The sequence below is a fragment of the Aethalodelphis obliquidens genome, unplaced genomic scaffold, assembly GCF_003676395.1.
Source record: "Aethalodelphis obliquidens isolate GAN/ISIS:26980383/991018 unplaced genomic scaffold, ASM367639v1 scaffold8, whole genome shotgun sequence".
NCBI lineage: Eukaryota > Metazoa > Chordata > Mammalia > Artiodactyla > Delphinidae > Aethalodelphis > Aethalodelphis obliquidens.
Genome location: NW_020837952.1, coordinates 39,475,637 through 39,493,002, shown reverse-complemented (window position 1 = coordinate 39,493,002; position 17,366 = coordinate 39,475,637). Strand labels below are relative to the sequence as shown.

The window sequence follows — 17,366 nt, the reverse complement described above, 5'->3', positions numbered from 1 at the left end:
CCAGGGCTTGAACCTGCGTCCCTTGCATTGGCAGGCAGACTCTCAACCGCAGCGCCACCAGGGAAGCCCCCAATCTGTACTATTTTTTTTTTTTTTTAGGGTACGCGGGCCTGTCACTGTTGTGGCCTCTCCCATTGCGGAGCACAGGCTCCGGACGTGCAGGCTCAGCGGCCATGGCTCATGGGCCCAGCTGCTCATGGGCCCAGCTGCTCCGCGGCACGTGGGATCTTCCCAGACCGGGTCACGAACCCGTGTCCCCTGCATCGGCAGGCGGACTCTCAACCACTGCGCTACCAGGGAAGCCCCCGTCTGTACTATTTTTAAGTGTACAGTTCAGTAGCGTTAAGTACATTCATACTGCTGTGCAGCCAATCTCCAGAACTCTTTCCATGTTACAGAACTGATTTCTTTTTTTTTTTTTAATTCCTTCAAAATGCCCAGAGGTAGGATGTTTTCAGAATGCTTACAGAAATGAAATCAGTGTGATGGTCTGTCTGTTTTCCTTATCTTGAGTAAGATGGGAGGTAAGAGGCCTAGGGCATTCATACTTTTTCTTAAGACTTGACTTTATATGTCAGGAGTTTAATAGACCATTACACCAAGCTTTATCATTAGGCTTTGAATGGTTTTAAAATTTTTTCTACATAAGGAAACAATAATAACACGCTTATTGAACACAACGAAATTGCATGGTGCTGGGAATTTGTATTGTCATTTTGGAAATACTTCATATCTTTTTTATTATAACATTATCCTGAGGAATTGAATGAGAAGGCATCTGTCATCAGGTGATCTTGGTTGAACAGAGTATTAGGGGTTTGAGAAATTCTTCCTCGGTTGGTAAAAGAAGTAGAGCACCCTACTCTTTTTTTTTTCCTCACTACTCATGTCCCTGTAATATCTTCCCGGGTTGGAGTGTTATGACTAATTTCCTTTGTTGAAAAGAAACTCCTCACCAAGTGAAGAATTGAAGCCTCTGTGTATTCAAGTACTTAAACAATGTCCAGCAGATGATATTTTGAAAGGTTTATGTTTATGTTTTTCACTAACTAAGTTTTCATTAAGCGTTAGATCCTGTTGGAGGAACAAACATAAGTATAAGAAGTATAAGATAAAATACGTTTTACCTTGTTTTGGGAAATATGATGGGGTGATAAGTGATAGTATAGGTAGAAAAACATAACGTTTAAAATGAGGATGTTCAGAATCTGTATAACTTCATTTTATAAGTCTTTTGTGTGAAGCTTTTTTTTTTTTTCTTTTTGCAGTACGCAGGCCTCTCACTGTTGTGGCCTCTCCCCTTGTGGAGCACAGGCTCCGGATGCCCAGCCGCTGCGCGGCACATGGGATCTTCCCAGACCGGGGCACGAACCCGTGTCCGCTGTATCGGCAGGTGGACTGTCAACCACTGCGCCACCAGGGAGGCCCTGTGTACCTTTTATTTAGGTTCCTGTAGGTTAGTAGCAGATCTTTGCAAATCTAGCACAGTGTAATAGGTGCTCATTGAGTTCTTTTTACATAATGCCAAGAAAGAATTGCTACAATAGGAATTATGGTCATCTTTTAAATGCACTAGAATAGTGGTTATAAATGAAGAGTACACAGCATAATCACCTGGGGTAGAGCGTAGGCCTTGACTTTTTAAAAATAAAGCTCAGTGAAGGATTATAGTGAAAATTCCGATTTGACAACCCCTGCACAGAAAAAATGCCAACCTTATCAAGAGCCTCAAATATTATAGTATCATTACTTTTCAGTTTGGAAAATTTCTGATTTCTGTATTCCTTTTTAGGTTATTTTGTGGTTCTAGTGGGATAGGTCATTGATAAAGGGCATTCATACAATTCTACTGTATGTCATTGAGGTAGAAGAATATGTACTGCTTATTCACATGAGAAGCTTAAAGAGTTGCATCCTACGTAAACCTTAGGCAGATTCAACTCTTAGCACTCAGCAAATGAACTGAAGTGCCTTCTCCTACATACGGATCTCAAGCAGAAGCCAGTTACTGTATTTCATTTAGTGTTGCCTGAAGATATGGTAATCCATTCCAGAGTTAGAAGAAAAACTGTATTGGACTTATTAAGCAATGTACAATATATGCAAAGCTATGTGTACTGGAACTGGAGGGCAATTTAAGGAATTTTCAAGAGTAATAATAGACTCTGAATAATATAATATAAACTACCTAGTAAAATGCAAGTTCAGCATATTGTCAAAAGTAAAAATGTCATCAAATTTAATCATTTATCTTATGCTTTGGTTTTTTGGTTATCAGATTTTTTTTTCCTTTCTAGAGATTAAGAAGCCACCAGTGGCCCCCAAGCCAAAGTTTGTGGTGGCAAATAATAAGCCAGCTCCACCTCCTGTTGCACCTAAACCTGAGATCGTGGTTTCTAGTGTTCCACAGTCAACAAAGAAAACCAAACCAGCAATAGCTCCGAAACCAAAAGTGCTGAAGGCCTCACCCGTTCAAGACATCAGGCGGTCACCATCAAGGAATATCATCGTGAACCTGGAAGAGCATAAACAGGAATCCCCTGAAAGCATTGACAACTCTAGCTGCAAAAACAGAGGGCATCAGAGCAGTGATTATATTTTACCAATGTGTTCCTGCCGTTCTGAGTGTAACCATAAGCTTGGAAATAGAGAAAATTTGTGTGTCAAGCAGCTTGTCTTAGGGCCCCTGGAAATGCATGAAAATTTAGAAAATAATAAAATTGGTGAGTCCTCTTCAGCTATAAAAACTCAGCGTAAATGTGATTCTAATGATGAAAAGATCAAGAGCCAGAGTGAAGTAGTTTTAAAGGCAAGCATCCTGGAAGAGAAGCTCAAAGATGTTTTAACGCAACGAACGTCACCTTTTATTTTTCCACAGAAGCACAGATTCACAGACAGTCCAGAAATGAGTGATGGCTGTAATTCCAACAGACAATTCAGAATTGAATTTGCAGATTTGTCACCGTCCCTGTCCAGCTTCGAAAAAGTTTCTGATCATCACCATTGCCACCTACAACTTCCTAGTGATGAATTTCAAAATTTTGAAGCTAATCAGGGTGACAATGAAAAAAGCAACACTCACTTTCATTCATCTGAACAAGAAGCTCTAGAAAATGGTAAAAGGAGTACTTTTTTATCTTCAGATGGAGATATTAAGAAATCAGAAGTCAAAGACCTTGGTCCCTTGGAAATTCACTTAGTGCCATACACCCCCAAATTTCCAACTCCCAAGCCCAGAAAGACACGTGCTGCACGCCTATTACGCCAGAAACAGATAGATACTCCTAGCGAAAGTAACGAAGAACCAGAGAATGTAGACAGTAGCTCTCTTTGTCTTTTTGAAGATAGTTTGAAAAACAATAAAATCAGTGTTTTTCATCGGAATGTTTTGTGTAACCAGGAACAGGTGGACAAAGTGAAGCCAGGAAATAAAAGTGAATTGAATGTGGACTTTAACGGTGACAGACAAAACTTAATCAATTCACAAAAACCTTTGAGTCCTGAAACATCTTCCTTTGAAAATATGGCATCTCCTTTAGAGACAGACTCTAATTTGAATTCTGACAAGACAGGAGATGGTTCTAGTATGTCACCTGCTGTGGACAAAAGGACCAGTTTTATAAGATGCAGTACTCTATCTATGAGCCTGCCCAAGCAACTCAAATTAACCTGCACCGAACATTTGCCTACTGCCTGTAACCGGGGAGTGTCTGCCCCTCAACTGCAAAAGGAATCTATGATAAAAGATGAAAGTTCCTCAAGAATTGTCCCCAAAAAACCTCAAAGACACAGCTTACCTGCTGCAGGAGTGCTTAAAAAGGCTGCCTCAGAGGAGCTTGTAGAGAAAAGTTCTTATCCCTCAAACGAAGAAAAAAGTTCAGAGAAGCGTTTAGAAAGAAATCACCTTCAGCATTTATGTGCCCAAAACCGTGGTGTGTCGTCCTCCTTTGATATGCCTAAACGGGCTTCAGAGAAGCCAGTGTGGAAATTACCTCATCCTATTATACCCTTTTCAGGGAACCCAGAATCCTTAAAGTCTGTTACTGTATCCCCAAACAGTGAGCCTCCCACTGCCCTGACCAAGCCTAGAGCAAAATCATTATCTGCTGTGGATGTGGAAAGGTGCACTAAGCCTTGCAAAGACTCTCAAAAGAAGAACTCTTTAAAGAAGTTGCTCAACATGAAGCTGTCCATCTGTTTCATGAAGAGTGACTTCCAGAAATTTTGGTCCAAGAGTAGCCAACTCGGAGACACAACCTCAGGCAGCCTTGCGGGTGGGCAGAGAAAAGGGAGTGAAAGTGATTGGCATGGCTTGTTGGTAGAAGAAAAGAGAAATAAACCCATTAAGGCATATTCGGCAGATAACTATAGCCTGGAATCCCAAAAGAAGAGGAAGAAGTCGCGGGGCCAGACCAGTGCAGCTAATGGACCAAGAGCTGAGTCTTTGGATGAACAAATGCTCTCCAGGGAGTCATCCTCGCAGGCACCTTGCAAATCTGTTATAAGCGGCTGTGCGCCGGAGTATGAAAATATACGCCATTATGAGGAAATACCAGAGTATGAGAACTTGCCATTTATTATGACTGTGGGGAAAACTCCAGAGCTGGAATGGCAGAATTCCAGCAGTGTGGAGGACACTGATGCAAATGTGTATGAGGTAGAAGAGCCATATGAAGCTCCAGATGGCCAGCTGCAACTTGCACCCAGACATCAGCATTCCAGGTAACACTTAGGTGTCAGACAGATACCACCCTTTTGCTTGCATCACTGAAATTAACCTTCAGCAGCCCTGTGAGGTAGGTTAAGATCTCATACGTGGGAAAAAAATCACTTCCTGAGGGAGTGGTTTAGTTAAGCGTATGTTAAATTGTTTCCAAAGTGCAGTCTCTTTTTATCATATAGTGGGGATGGGTGTTTGCAATGCAGCCTTTATGTAGTTGACTTATTTTAGTAGCTGATTCAAAGAATTTGAACCAGTGGTAGTAGTAGTATAGGTACTACAAGGAACACCTAGAACAGAAACATCCCAGTTCCTCTAAAGCACCAACTTGGAAGTCATAGCAAGAACCTATGGGAGGAAAATGGCCAATTCAATGAGGTTTATTTGCTAGGTGTAAGAAATCTGTGAAGTTTTTGAAATCTGTGTTTACCTATGTTGCCCTTGTCAGGTAAAACCTCTAAATTTGCAAAATTCACTACTCTTTGAGGATTAGTTATTTTGCTTGTTGAAGGCTAATTAACAACTTCAGATAGACATAGGAAAAATGCAGGAAAAACATAATTACTGTCCTTTCTCACTTTTGTATGTGTACTTCCTACCTCTGGTGTACCTACTTCATCTGTCTTAACTGAAACCTGTGGCCTCTCCCGTTGTGGAGCACAGGCTCCAGACGCGCAGGGTCAGCGGCCATGGCTTACGGGCCCAGCCGCTCCGCGGCATGTGGGATCTTCCCGGACCGGGGCACGAACCTGTGTCCCCTGCATCGGCAGGCGGACTCTCAACCACTGCGCCACCAGGGAAGCCCTTCCATGTGGTTTTTTGTTTGTTTGTTTTCGAAACCTTGCACATTCTTGATGGTCCTGCTCAGCAACCCTTTGCATCATGAAGCTGCTACACTTACTTAGTGGGAAGTGTTTATTTCCTATTCTGACTTCCCAATTATGCTGTGGTATCCTTTATCTCAGTCTGATTTATGGTAGAATTGTCTGATTGGTATTCGGTTTTAAGCTCTAAGCGTTCTGGTCATATCTTTTTGTCCTGCATAAGGCCAAGCAAGGGTCTTAGTAGGAATCAGTAGATGTTGGTTGAGTAAATGAGAGAATGAGTGAAAGAGAGGGAAAGGAGGTAACTGTGGAAGCAGCTTCCTTCTCTCTCCCTAGTCACAACGGGAGCCTTGGCATTGTACTTAACGTGTTTTGTGTTTAACACGAAGTACACAGACCCTTTTTGAAGTCTTCATATTCTTAGGTTACTAACTTCAAGCCTTTGAGTGCTTAGGTCTTAAAATAGGACTTCTGTAGAAATAGTAACACATGTGGCACATAGCAGGAGCTCAAAAAAAAGGATTATTGGGTGAATTGAATAAATCAAATTATTAAGCAAAAATCGCATCAAGTAAAGTAAATAGTTGTTTTCACTTTCAGATGGTCTCCTAGCACTTTTCTTTACTCAGTCCTCTCTGCCCTTCCTCCTTTAACCCAGAAAAGACTTACCTTCCTTGTCTTACTTCCTTTTCTCATATCTGACTTCATTCTGTTTACAACTGTCTACTCTCTGAATGTTAGTACCTAGGCAAAAGCCTCTCCCTTGGCATAAACATTTCAATGGAGAGTGAAGTATCCAACTTAAAAAAAAAAAGTCTATTTTCATGCCTGCTTTTCTCACCATGGAACAATTTTGTTGGTACTGCCCTCCTTTTAACAAGTTTTTGTGTATTATTTTGTGTGTGTTTGTGTATGTAAGGAATGAATTTGGCTTCTTTGTGACATACTACTATCCTTAGCTAAGATAGAGTTTTTCCTTAAAATTGGAGGTTTGGCCCTTAGTGTAAGTTTCCTGTTGGCCCTCAGGCTTAATCTGAAGGGTTTGTCATTATCTCTAACACAGTAAACTTCTAGAACTTGTTCTTATGCCTTTAGGGCACTGCTGCTCGGGTGAGGGGAACCAGCATGGAAGGGGTTAAGGTTCACAGCCAGCCAGTGCAGCTGGATGGCATTCATAAGGAGGGTTCTTTCTCAAGGCCACAGGAAACCGAGGGCGGCTTTGGACAGGTTGAAGCTGTCAAGTAGGGCAGCCTGGTGAGGAGTGGGTGAGCTCTGCTTTTGAATTTTGCTTTCCATGGAGATTTTTGTTTAGGCCTGGAGCAGGGAGGCCTAAACTGGCTTGAGATTCCTAAAATGTGCCAGCTGAATCAAAAGCCTTCAGTCATAGGGCCATACTAACAGTTCTGCCTGGGAGGTTGTACCTTTTGTAAACAACATCACGTAGAAGGAGAAAGCAAAATTCAAGCCTTCATGAGGAGGACACCTGGCCAGCCCAGAATAAGGTAAATGAGAAGTGGGGCATCCGTTTCAGGTGAGCTGAGTGGATCCATGTGGAATCCTGTTTGGGAATATGGCTGTTGCAAATATAGACCTGTGTTTTAGAGTAATTAACTCAGAATCCAACACCCTAGTTTTCTAAAATGATAAGAAAAAACACAGATGAACCCTGTTTAAGATTCTTCAGCTGAAGTGAATCAAGAGAGTGTCTTTAACAGTTTCTTAGGCCTCGGGGAAGAGGTTTTGGATCTTACAGAGGGGACTGATTCACAGACTCACTAGTTTTACTGAGTCTACCTATATAACCAAGAAGATTCTGGATTAGTAAACAGACATTGGCCAAGCTTGGGGTAGCCCATATGGTCACCTTCTTTAGAGTATAGATGTTTCATGAATCCAACTACTTAACATTTACAAATTTATAACAACGTGTTTATAACTTATCAGGAAAGAATTACAGGCAGCCCCCAATTCCAAAAAGGATTGTGTTCTAAAAGTTCATGATAATTTGGAACTCAGCATGAGTTTTCCAAGGAAACAGTTGTGGAAATGGTGGTAAAGGTCCCAGTTTAGTCCCCCAATTATATTAACCATTACGGTACTGGCTTCCCCTTCCCTCTTCCCAGGAAAATTCTTCCTCTCTGTGCTTTGTGCTGATGCAGGAGAGTTGGCCAGGGTGGAGTTGAGCACCGGGATGTCAGTGGAGCAAATCTGCTGCTTCTGAGGCTACAGGGTTTGTGGAAAGGGTGAGGTGACTAAGGAAAAATGAGGAAATTGGGGGCTGGGCGTGCGGTGAGAAAGACTGTCAGGCACTGAAGGCACTGCAAGTGATAAGGAGAAGGGAAGGGCTGGGTGGTTGGGAATTAGGCTGCAGTGGATTTGCTTTCCCTCTTTTCTTCTTTATTATTCCTATCCCTCCCCTTTCACCCTCCCCAGTCTCCTTTCTCCTGAGTGTAAGAAACTGAGGGAGGGGGCCTGGATGGTAAGGAGTGGCACTAGGAAGGCTGAGCGGCCAAATCTCAAGGGGAAGGAGGGTGAAGCCAACGAAACATAGCTTTAGGTATTCCCAGGTAAGTCATCATTGGGCCATTGCTCTGGGTTCTCAGAAGCAATTTTGTCTGAAGTAAGATTGTGAGCCACTTTGGAGTATTCCAGTGCGTTTGGGGTATAGTTACCCTCTTCCTTGATATGTTTCAGACATGATAAATCTAAAACAACTATCAGACAGTGGGCCTTTTTCTCTCACTGGCATGCAGGTGATGAGTGCTCATTTACTACTGTTATTTAAGAAGTGTGATTTCCATAAGGAAGTTCCTCAAGTTTGGGCCTCTGATATTAAAGAGTTAGGGACAAATCGCAAACTATTCGTGCCCAAACATTGGAATTTTCCTCTTAAAAGTGTAGCCGATTTCTTGATTCTATAACCAAGAAAAATTTTCCCTGGAAACATTCCAGGGTTTTCCTCCGTTGTTTTAGTTTGTCCTTATTACAAGCACTTGGAAGAAAATGTGTGGTAATTGGGTTTTCCTGGGTAATGTAGCAAGTCCTCAGTTTATTTACTGCACAAGGCTGACCATGTGTCAAGCACTGTGCATTCAAAGGTGGAAGGGGGTGCTCCTCCCTAGGAGTTTCTGCCCAGTGAGGTGGCTCAGTTATAGGACACATGGTTTTGGTAATCCAAGCTTTGTCTGAGTTATATCCGACGCAGGGTGCGTGACTTCACAGAGATGGTGACACTTGACCTAAGGCTTATAAAATGGACATGATTGGATTTGGCATTTAGGAGGTCATTTTCTAACCTGGGTAAGAGCAGCTTCATTGTTTGTTTTCTCCCTATTTTAAACACAAAACTGGGCTTAAAGAGCTGCCGAATGGTATTTCAAGTCTCAAATCCCATTATGGCATTTGTGTCATAAATCTTCAGACCCAGTCTAGAAGCTATCTCTCTTGGGTTGCATTTACCATCTAGTGGTATTGTTGGGTTTTAATATAATGATGAAAGTATAAATTAATAACCCCTAGTGAGCATTTCCATGGTTGTCATAGCACCAGTGAGATTAAGCTCGCTTAGAAGGTGAGGGTTGGGACTCATGTGTCTCAACAGCAGCCCTTTCCTGTAAGTTATTTTCAGCATCAGCTCAGGAAATATCAAACATTTGTATGGCTCTTTAACTCTGTGTTTCTTGTGTTGGAACCATAGCCACACAGGTTTGGCAAATCTATTTGTTTATATACTTACCCTACATTTGAAACTGCGGATTTTATTTCTTGGCAGTAAAGCTTTTCTTTTTTCCTTTTAAATATGTATTAGGAATTAGTTAAAGTGCAGTATTTTGTCCAACTATATTACTTTGGTCTCATTCTTGCCAAAACAGATTAAGTGATATTTTATCAAATATATATGCTTTTAAGTGATAGAACGTCACTTTATACTTTTAGAGTGCATATTTTTAGCCAGAGATGGAAAAACAAACATCCTACATTGTGATTGTGTGTACACACACACACACACACACACACACACACACGCATCCTGTCTTCCTTGGTAAAAATATATTGTTTTGAGATAGCTTACATTTGCACATTTGGGGGAAAAAAGGTGGCATTATTTTTTGAGATAAATGATTGTTTTTCCATTGCTAGGTTTTTATTAAATTTTGAATAGTAAAAATAAAATATGTATTTTAAAAATTTAGCCAAGGTTCTCATTTTGTTTTCACGAAATTGCAATTAAAAATTATATCAGTGGGGCTTCCCTGGTGGTGCAGTGGTTGAGAGCCCGCCTGCCGATGCAGGGGACACGGGTTGGTGCCCTGGCCCGGGAGGATCCCACATGCTGTGGAGTGGCTGGGCCTGTGAGCCATGGCCACTGAGCCTGCGCGTCCGGAGCTTGTGCTCCACCACGGGAGAGGCCACAACGGTGAGAGGCCCGCGTACCGCAAAAAAAAAAAAAAAAAAAAAATTAGTGATTTTCAAAAATGAAAACACTGAACAAGGAGGTGGAGCTGGGGCACAGGACCATGGAGGTGTGTCCAGTGTGGTGTATCTTGGCGTGGCTTTTCAGCATCAGCATTGCACGGTCCAACTGGATCTGACCCTCCAGGTGACAATGACACACACATAGCCCTAACAGTTTGCAAGTTGGGAGAGGGGTATAGGTTTAAATGCAGGTGGTTTGAAGGAGGTATGTTTAATAAAGGCTTTGATTTAATCTTGAAAAAAAATTATATCAGTGAGATAGAAATTGCTTTGCAAAATGAGATTCTGACCTGTTTTCTGGAGAAATGTTCCCAACATAAACTTTTTGGGGAAGGGCAGATGTGGAAAGGATGACAAAGAGGGCCTTCATTCTTTTCCTAAGCATTTTTAATTCCTGTAAGGACCTGATAGATAAAGATAATCAGGCAATCCATCAGTCTGTGAATGGATTAATCATATTAGTCGGATGTTTGGAACCTAATGAATTTTTGCAGTAGAAATAACCAGAGTAGGAGTTGGGTTCCTGGCCAGCCCACAAGAGCATCGTTAGTATATGAAAAACGCAATGGAAAGTAACAGGAAGTGAGACTGGGACAATAGCATTAAAACAGAACAATAAAGTTAAATAAATCGTTTTTATGACTCTTAAATGCTGGTGTATCCAAAGAGGAAAAGGTTAATGTGTTGATGAGGAAAATATTAAGGGAGGAGGGAACAGGATGAAGAGGTGGAGAAGATGACCTTTGGCTCACCAGTCCTCCAGGTGGTTCAGGGGAATTCCAGATGCAGGCTCCTGTTCAGATATAAGGGGATGAGTGTATTCAGATTTCAGGTATTCATAAGTAATGCCTGTGCTTGTATGATACTTTGGTAAGCTTTCTGTGTTCTCCCAGACATTTCTTTTAAATGCATCATCTTTTCCTGGAGTTGCATAGATTAATTTGGTATTTAGGGAAAGCCCTTTATTTAAAAAATAGACATGTTTATGTGAGCCTGTTTATTTTAATACTTTATTGAAACTATATTAGGTACAAAGAGAAGGTCGAGTCATGGTACTTTTGGGTGTGGGAAGCTACAAAGCAGTGCTGACCTTTTTATTAAAGACTGAGTTTAAAAGTTAAGTTCAAGAATGGAACTGCCGAATTTCTTCTGGGTGGTGTGGAAAAACTACTTTGGTGGTTTGGTCTGGGTCTGGTAATTGTGGATCTGTGGAGGGAAAGAGTATTTGCAAGTAGTTTTGACATCAGGCAAAGACAGCCTATCACCGGGGCTATAAAAATTGGGTCTGTAAAATAGACTCTCCGTGGAGTAAAGTACTGTGATAGTATTTCCAGAAAGGACAGCTGTCTTCTGCAGTTTTCATTCAGTTTTCTCATCCCTTCATATTTACATGCATCCATTCTGGTTCCATGTAAGTGTGAATTGGAGTAAGGCTGTATTAGGTGTTATTACCCTTTTATATATAAAGAAACTGAAGCATAGTGGTGGTGACTTCAGGAAAAAGGGGCAAAGATGGAAATGCAACTGGTTTAGTGGTTCTGAGCCGTAACATTCAAGGGTCTGTTTACCAGACTATCCCGTTTATCAAAGTGTTTTGGTTTCTGCTTCAGGAAAGGTAAAATAATAAACACTGAACAAAGCAAGTCAGTTTCCCCTGAATGTTTGGATAAAAAATAAAAGGAAAACAAACACATTTAGCCTTTTTCTGTTTGAAATAATGTAACTGCTTGTTCTTTTAGCTCCTGTGGATTCTGTTGAAAACTTTGTTTTACTTAGATCATGTATGTTTTTAAAGTCAGTTTCTTGGTAACATATTTATAACAGCTGATATACTTTGGCATATGTTATTATCACTTGAAACATTAAGAATTAAAGTATAGACTTGGTTTTTAATAAACTTAGAATAGCGTGGTTTTGTTTTGTTTTTTTCCCCTTAATCTGATAGGCAGTTCTGATTTGAATTGCATGGCAACTGTAATTTCAAATCCAGGAAAGAAGATATAATGAATAAATAAGGATTAACTGGTAACTGTTTTTTCCCCTCTTTCTGTTGGTCTTTAGATGTATCTACAGTCATAAGTAAACAGAGATTTCAATTTAAATGAGTAGTTTTTTCACTACTTAATTTTTCTTTCAATAGCTCCACTATTAGAAACAGGAGAATAAAGCACAGTTCCTCTCTAACGCTCTGTTAGGTTGTGGGAAGGACTCCGGAGAGGGGAGGGAGGGGTAAATGATGAGATCGTTCACTAGTCCAGGTATGATTTATTTGTTAGCAAAAGCTGGGGTGAAGACATTTAAATGAGGGCCTTTGGGATAGTTTGAAAAATTTGGAAAGTATGTCTTTTAGTGACTTTAGGTCAAATGTAGTCATAGAATCATTAAAGTTTAAAACTAAAGGAGTCATTACAAATCATTCAACCCAACCTCCTCATTCACTGATAAGACCAAGCACAGCAAGATTTGTTGACTTTCCCCACACCACAGAGATGGGAAATTGCAAAACCATGGCTCCAACCTGGTGCTTCAAAATACCACGCCACTTCTAACGCTGCTGTGGAAGCATTACAGAGACAGCAAGATTTAGAAAACTCAAGAGATCTTAGTTGCAAAAAGTTTCAGGATTGCTTGTACCATTGCCTTTTTTTCTCCTGCTATGACAGATATTGTTCCCTCTATCAGGAAGGAGGGCTGCTGCACAGCTGCATATGAGCACAGGATTATATGACTCCTATTTTTTAAACGGTGATTTCAGGGAGGTTGAGTGTTCAAACTAAGCGGAAACTTTCAGCCAACAAATATCTGATGCTGCTAATACATGTTAGTATATGAGTATTTCTTCCCTTCAACTCTCTGATTCTCACCATCAATCCAGTTTTTTCCCCACTTCACCGAAACTTTATCAGACAATATCAAGGGTAAGAAATGCTGTTAACATCAGATAGCATGGATTCCATGTTTAATAGTAACAGCTACTATTTACTCCGTATTTCTGACATGCTAGGATCTCTCACAAGAATTATTTAGTCCCTATTATCCTATAAGATAGATATTATCTTCTATTACAGATGAGGAAACTAACACTTTAATGAGGTTTAGTAACTTGCCCAGGGGCACACAGCTGATATTTAGATAAACTCAGTATGGAACCAAGTTTTCTGATCCTGAGACATAATGATTTTAAATCAGAACATGTTCATATTATAGAGTTCTGTCTACCCAAGGGACCATGATTGAAAAAATATTACTGTCCCTAATTTGTTCACTGTCTAGAGGGAAGACACGGGGACGGACACCTGCAGTGATATGTATAGAATTTAATGAGCAGTTTCAGAGCAGCATGCAAAAAGAGCTTGTGAATTGGAAAGGTTTTATCATTAGAAAATAGATACTTCAGTCATTGAAAATGGAAGTAATCATGCCATGTTTGCATTTGGTCAGGTTAGTAGTGGTTACTATTCAAAAGTTAAAATGGTTTCTGTCATTTACCAGTTGCATGTGGACATCAATGACACAGAAAAGAATCATGCATGTCTCATATTTCCCCACTGATTTACATGATACTTGCTTTTTTATCTGTTATCCCAGTTCCTCATTTCATTTTCTGTCAAGTACTTTCTGAGCCCTAAAGCACTGTAGTTTGATATTAATTACTATTTATGGATTCTCCAAAGTAAATAATTTTGTAGGGCTGAAATACCTCTTATGATAACATAATATCCTTATTATCTTAATGAAAAATTGGATTTAAGTAATGGTAGGGTTTTTTCCCCAAAGAGGCAGGTGATAATACACTCTCCCTAGCTGAAGATTAGAGGAGGTAGGATTTCTGGAGCCTTTTGAGTTATGAAAGTATAAGACCCGGAAACTGGGCAAGAGAGCACATTCAGTTGGGCTGTAGGTTGAAAGAAATTCTTAGATAAAGCTTTTCTAACATCATTGCTGGGACCGCTGACACGGGTCACAATCACTGACCCTCTCCACCTGCGGGCTGGCAGAATCTACCTCCAAGGGGAAACTGATTGAGATGCCTCTTTGTGACTTTTTAATTCAGCCTTTTTTTTTTTTGTGACTTTTTAATTCAGCATCTATGTTCATCCTGTCTAGGCTCAACTAAACCTGGCTAGTCTTCATTTTAAGCAAATAATGGTATAAATCATATTATAGAAAACATTTAAATTCCTTCTGTGCACATCCTGCTGGAGATTTCAATACTGTGTTGGCATAAAATAATTACAGTGCTTATTTTATAACAGACTTCTCTGAAGCAAGCCTGGTAAAACCTCTACTTGGCTGTTAAAGGTAGATACGTGTATATGAAAGTACTCAAACTATTTCATGTTCAATATCCTATAATTCTAATGTTTAATGCATTTTAAGTTTTTTTCTCTCAATTTAATCCAAATTAAAAATCTACCCAGAAATAGCTACACAATTGGCTTCATCATCAGGATGTTTCATTGTCAAAGGCACGTAAATCAAGTTTTTAGTCTACAAACGTAGATACATATATGTTTCACTGCTCTACATCACATGTTTGCTGCCTCTCCTCTTCTCCATGTTTTATGCTAAAACAGAAGATGGAAAAGGGACAGTGGAGTGGTACTGCTTTGAAGGCTTTTGTTCTAGGAGCCAGCTGAAATCCCATGGCCTCAGTCTGCCACTTTTCCATGACTCTGATGCCCAGAGACTCCTACCTAATGACAGTTGCTTTCAAAGGCGTCTGGTTCTCATGTAGACATAGTGACATTTTAACTGCTAGAGGGATATTTTCAAGTGATTTTATTCCCAAGTGGCTAATCAGTGACTTTAGAGAGAGTTGGGTTTTTAGATTTCATTTTATAGAATTTATATGGAGACTTTTAGTAAAATATAGGTTTTTACTTTTATAGAAATTGATAATCTTAATTTTCCCTTGGATAAACCAGAAACCAAATAGTTACTGTTACCTCTTATTGTTCCCTTCTCTCAGGCTGGTCTCAGCATTTGGAAATTGCAGGAGTGAGGTGGAATCAGACTAGAAGTCAGAGAAATTAAGGACATTAACTTCCTATCCACAAGGAATTTACAATCTGGTTTACTGTTTTTTAATTGAAATTGTTATTGATATAACTGTAGATTCACATGCAGTTGTAAGAAAAACTAGCTATACTTTAGCAAGATTCCCTTACTGGGAACATTTTGCCCAACTATATAGTAAAATAGCACAACCAGGATATTAACAGATACAATCCACTGACCTTACTTAAATATGCTCAGTTTTACTTATACTCAGTGTGTGTATATGTATTTAGTTCTATATAATTTTATCAGGTGTGTAGGTTTGTATATACACAATCACAGTTGAGATACCATACAATCCCATCACCACAAAACAACTTCTTGTTGCCCTTTTATAACCACACCCACCTCCCACCTACCTCACTCCCCAATCCTTGGCAATCGATACTCATTTCAAAAATGCTATATATAATAGAATCATACAATATGTAACCCTTTGGGATTGGCTTTTTTCATTTAGCATAATTCCTTGGAGATTCATCCATGGTGTTGCATTGCATCAATAGCTCTTTCCTTTCTATTATTGAGTAATATTCCAGTTAAAGGACATCCAGTTAAAGGGCCATTTCCACTGTTTGGCTCTTACAAATAAAGCTATAGTGGACATTCATGTAAAGGTGTTTGTGAGAACATATATTTTCATTTCTCTAGGATCAATGCCCAGAGGTACAATTGTAGGTTATATGGTAACTGTATGTTTCGTTTTTAAGAAGCTGCCAAGTTGTTTTCCAGAGTAGCTATGTCGTTTTACTTTCCCACCAGCAATGTGTGAGTGATCCAGTATCTCTGTATCCTCACCAGCACTTGGTATTTGTCACTTTTTTATTGTAGCCATTCTGATAGGTGTGTAGTGACATCGCATTATGGTGCAATTTGCATTTCCTTAATGGCTAATGATGTTAAATATCTTTTCATGTGCATATTTGCTATTTGTATTTCTTCTAAGGTGAAATCTGTTTCTTCTGCCCATTTTCTAATGAGAATTCTGGTTTTGTGTTTTAAAGAATTATTTTGTAATTAAGCATCATTTGGTGGCCTATTCCCTGGATGATAAAATTCAAACTCCCTAGCTTAGTATATAAGACTTTTTGTGGTCTGGCCTTTCTAATCTCATGATCTTACCCATTTATATAAGATTAACCAACATTCCTAAACACCCTGTTCCTTTTCATAGTTTTGTTCTACTACCTGACATACCCTTTCCCCCAGACAGATTATCTCTCAACCCTGTAGACCTTATTCAAAAGCTACCTCTCAAGGAGGTCTCCTCTTCCAAAGTAGGAAAGGTAACAAAATACCTCTAGTTCCACCTAGCTACTTATCCATCTACTCAGTTCTGTTTTTCTTTCCAGTACTTCCTATTCCTGTCAGTAATATCTATTTATTTATTTGCTCATCTGTCTCACCTACTAGAGTATGGCCTACATGAATGAAAGGCACTTAGTTTTTTTTTTATTGAAGTATAGTTGATTTACAATGTTTTATTAGTTTCAGGTATACAGCAAAGTGATTCATTTAAATATATATATTTTTTCAGATTCTTTTCCATTATAGGTTATTACAAGATATTGAATATAGTTCCCTGTGCTATACAGTAAATCCTTGTTGTTTATCTCTTTTATATATAGTAGTGTGTATCTGTTAATCCCAAATTCCTAATTTAGCCCTCCCCATCCCCCAGTCGCATTTCCCCAGTGGTAACCATAAGTTTGTTTTCTATGTCTGTGAGTCTATTTCTGTTTTGGAAATAAGTTTATTTGTATATTTTTTTAGATTCCATATATAAGTGATATCATGTGACATTTGTCTTTGTCTAACTTACTTCACTTAGTATGATAATCTCTAGGTCCGTCCATGTTTCTGCAAGTGGCATTATTTCATTCTTTTTTATGGCTGAGTAATATTCCATTGTGTGTGTGTGTGTGTGTGTGTATACACACACACACACCCCCCCCACATCTTCTTTATCCACTCGTCTGTTGATGGGTACTTAGTTTGCTTTCATGTCTTGGCTATTGTAAATAGTGCTGCTGTGAACATTGGGGTGCATGTATCTTTTCAAATTATGGTTTTCTCTGGATATATCCCCAGGAGTAGGATTTCTGCATCATGTGGTGACTCTATTTTTAGTTTTTTTTTTTTTTTTTCTTTTTGCGGTACGCGGGCCTCTCACTGTTGTGGCCTCTCCCGTTGCAGAGCACAGGCTCCGGACGCGCAGGCTCAGCGGCCATGGCTCATGGGCCCAGCCGCTCCGCGGCATGTGGGATCTTCCCGGACTGGGGCAT

General features: G+C 39.8%; 1 protein-coding gene across 2 annotated transcripts in view; it reads left to right on the top strand.

The window, feature by feature from the left end:
* Positions 1 to 17,366, top strand: part of FGD6 (FYVE, RhoGEF and PH domain containing 6) — a 109,484-nt gene that overhangs the window by 4,240 nt on the left and 87,878 nt on the right. For both annotated transcript variants that reach the window (XM_027107214.1, XM_027107215.1), the window contains exon 2: positions 2,298 to 4,722. In XM_027107214.1, coding sequence (XP_026963015.1) covers positions 2,298 to 4,722 — 2,425 coding nt within the window. The remainder of the gene's footprint in view (positions 1 to 2,297; positions 4,723 to 17,366) is intronic.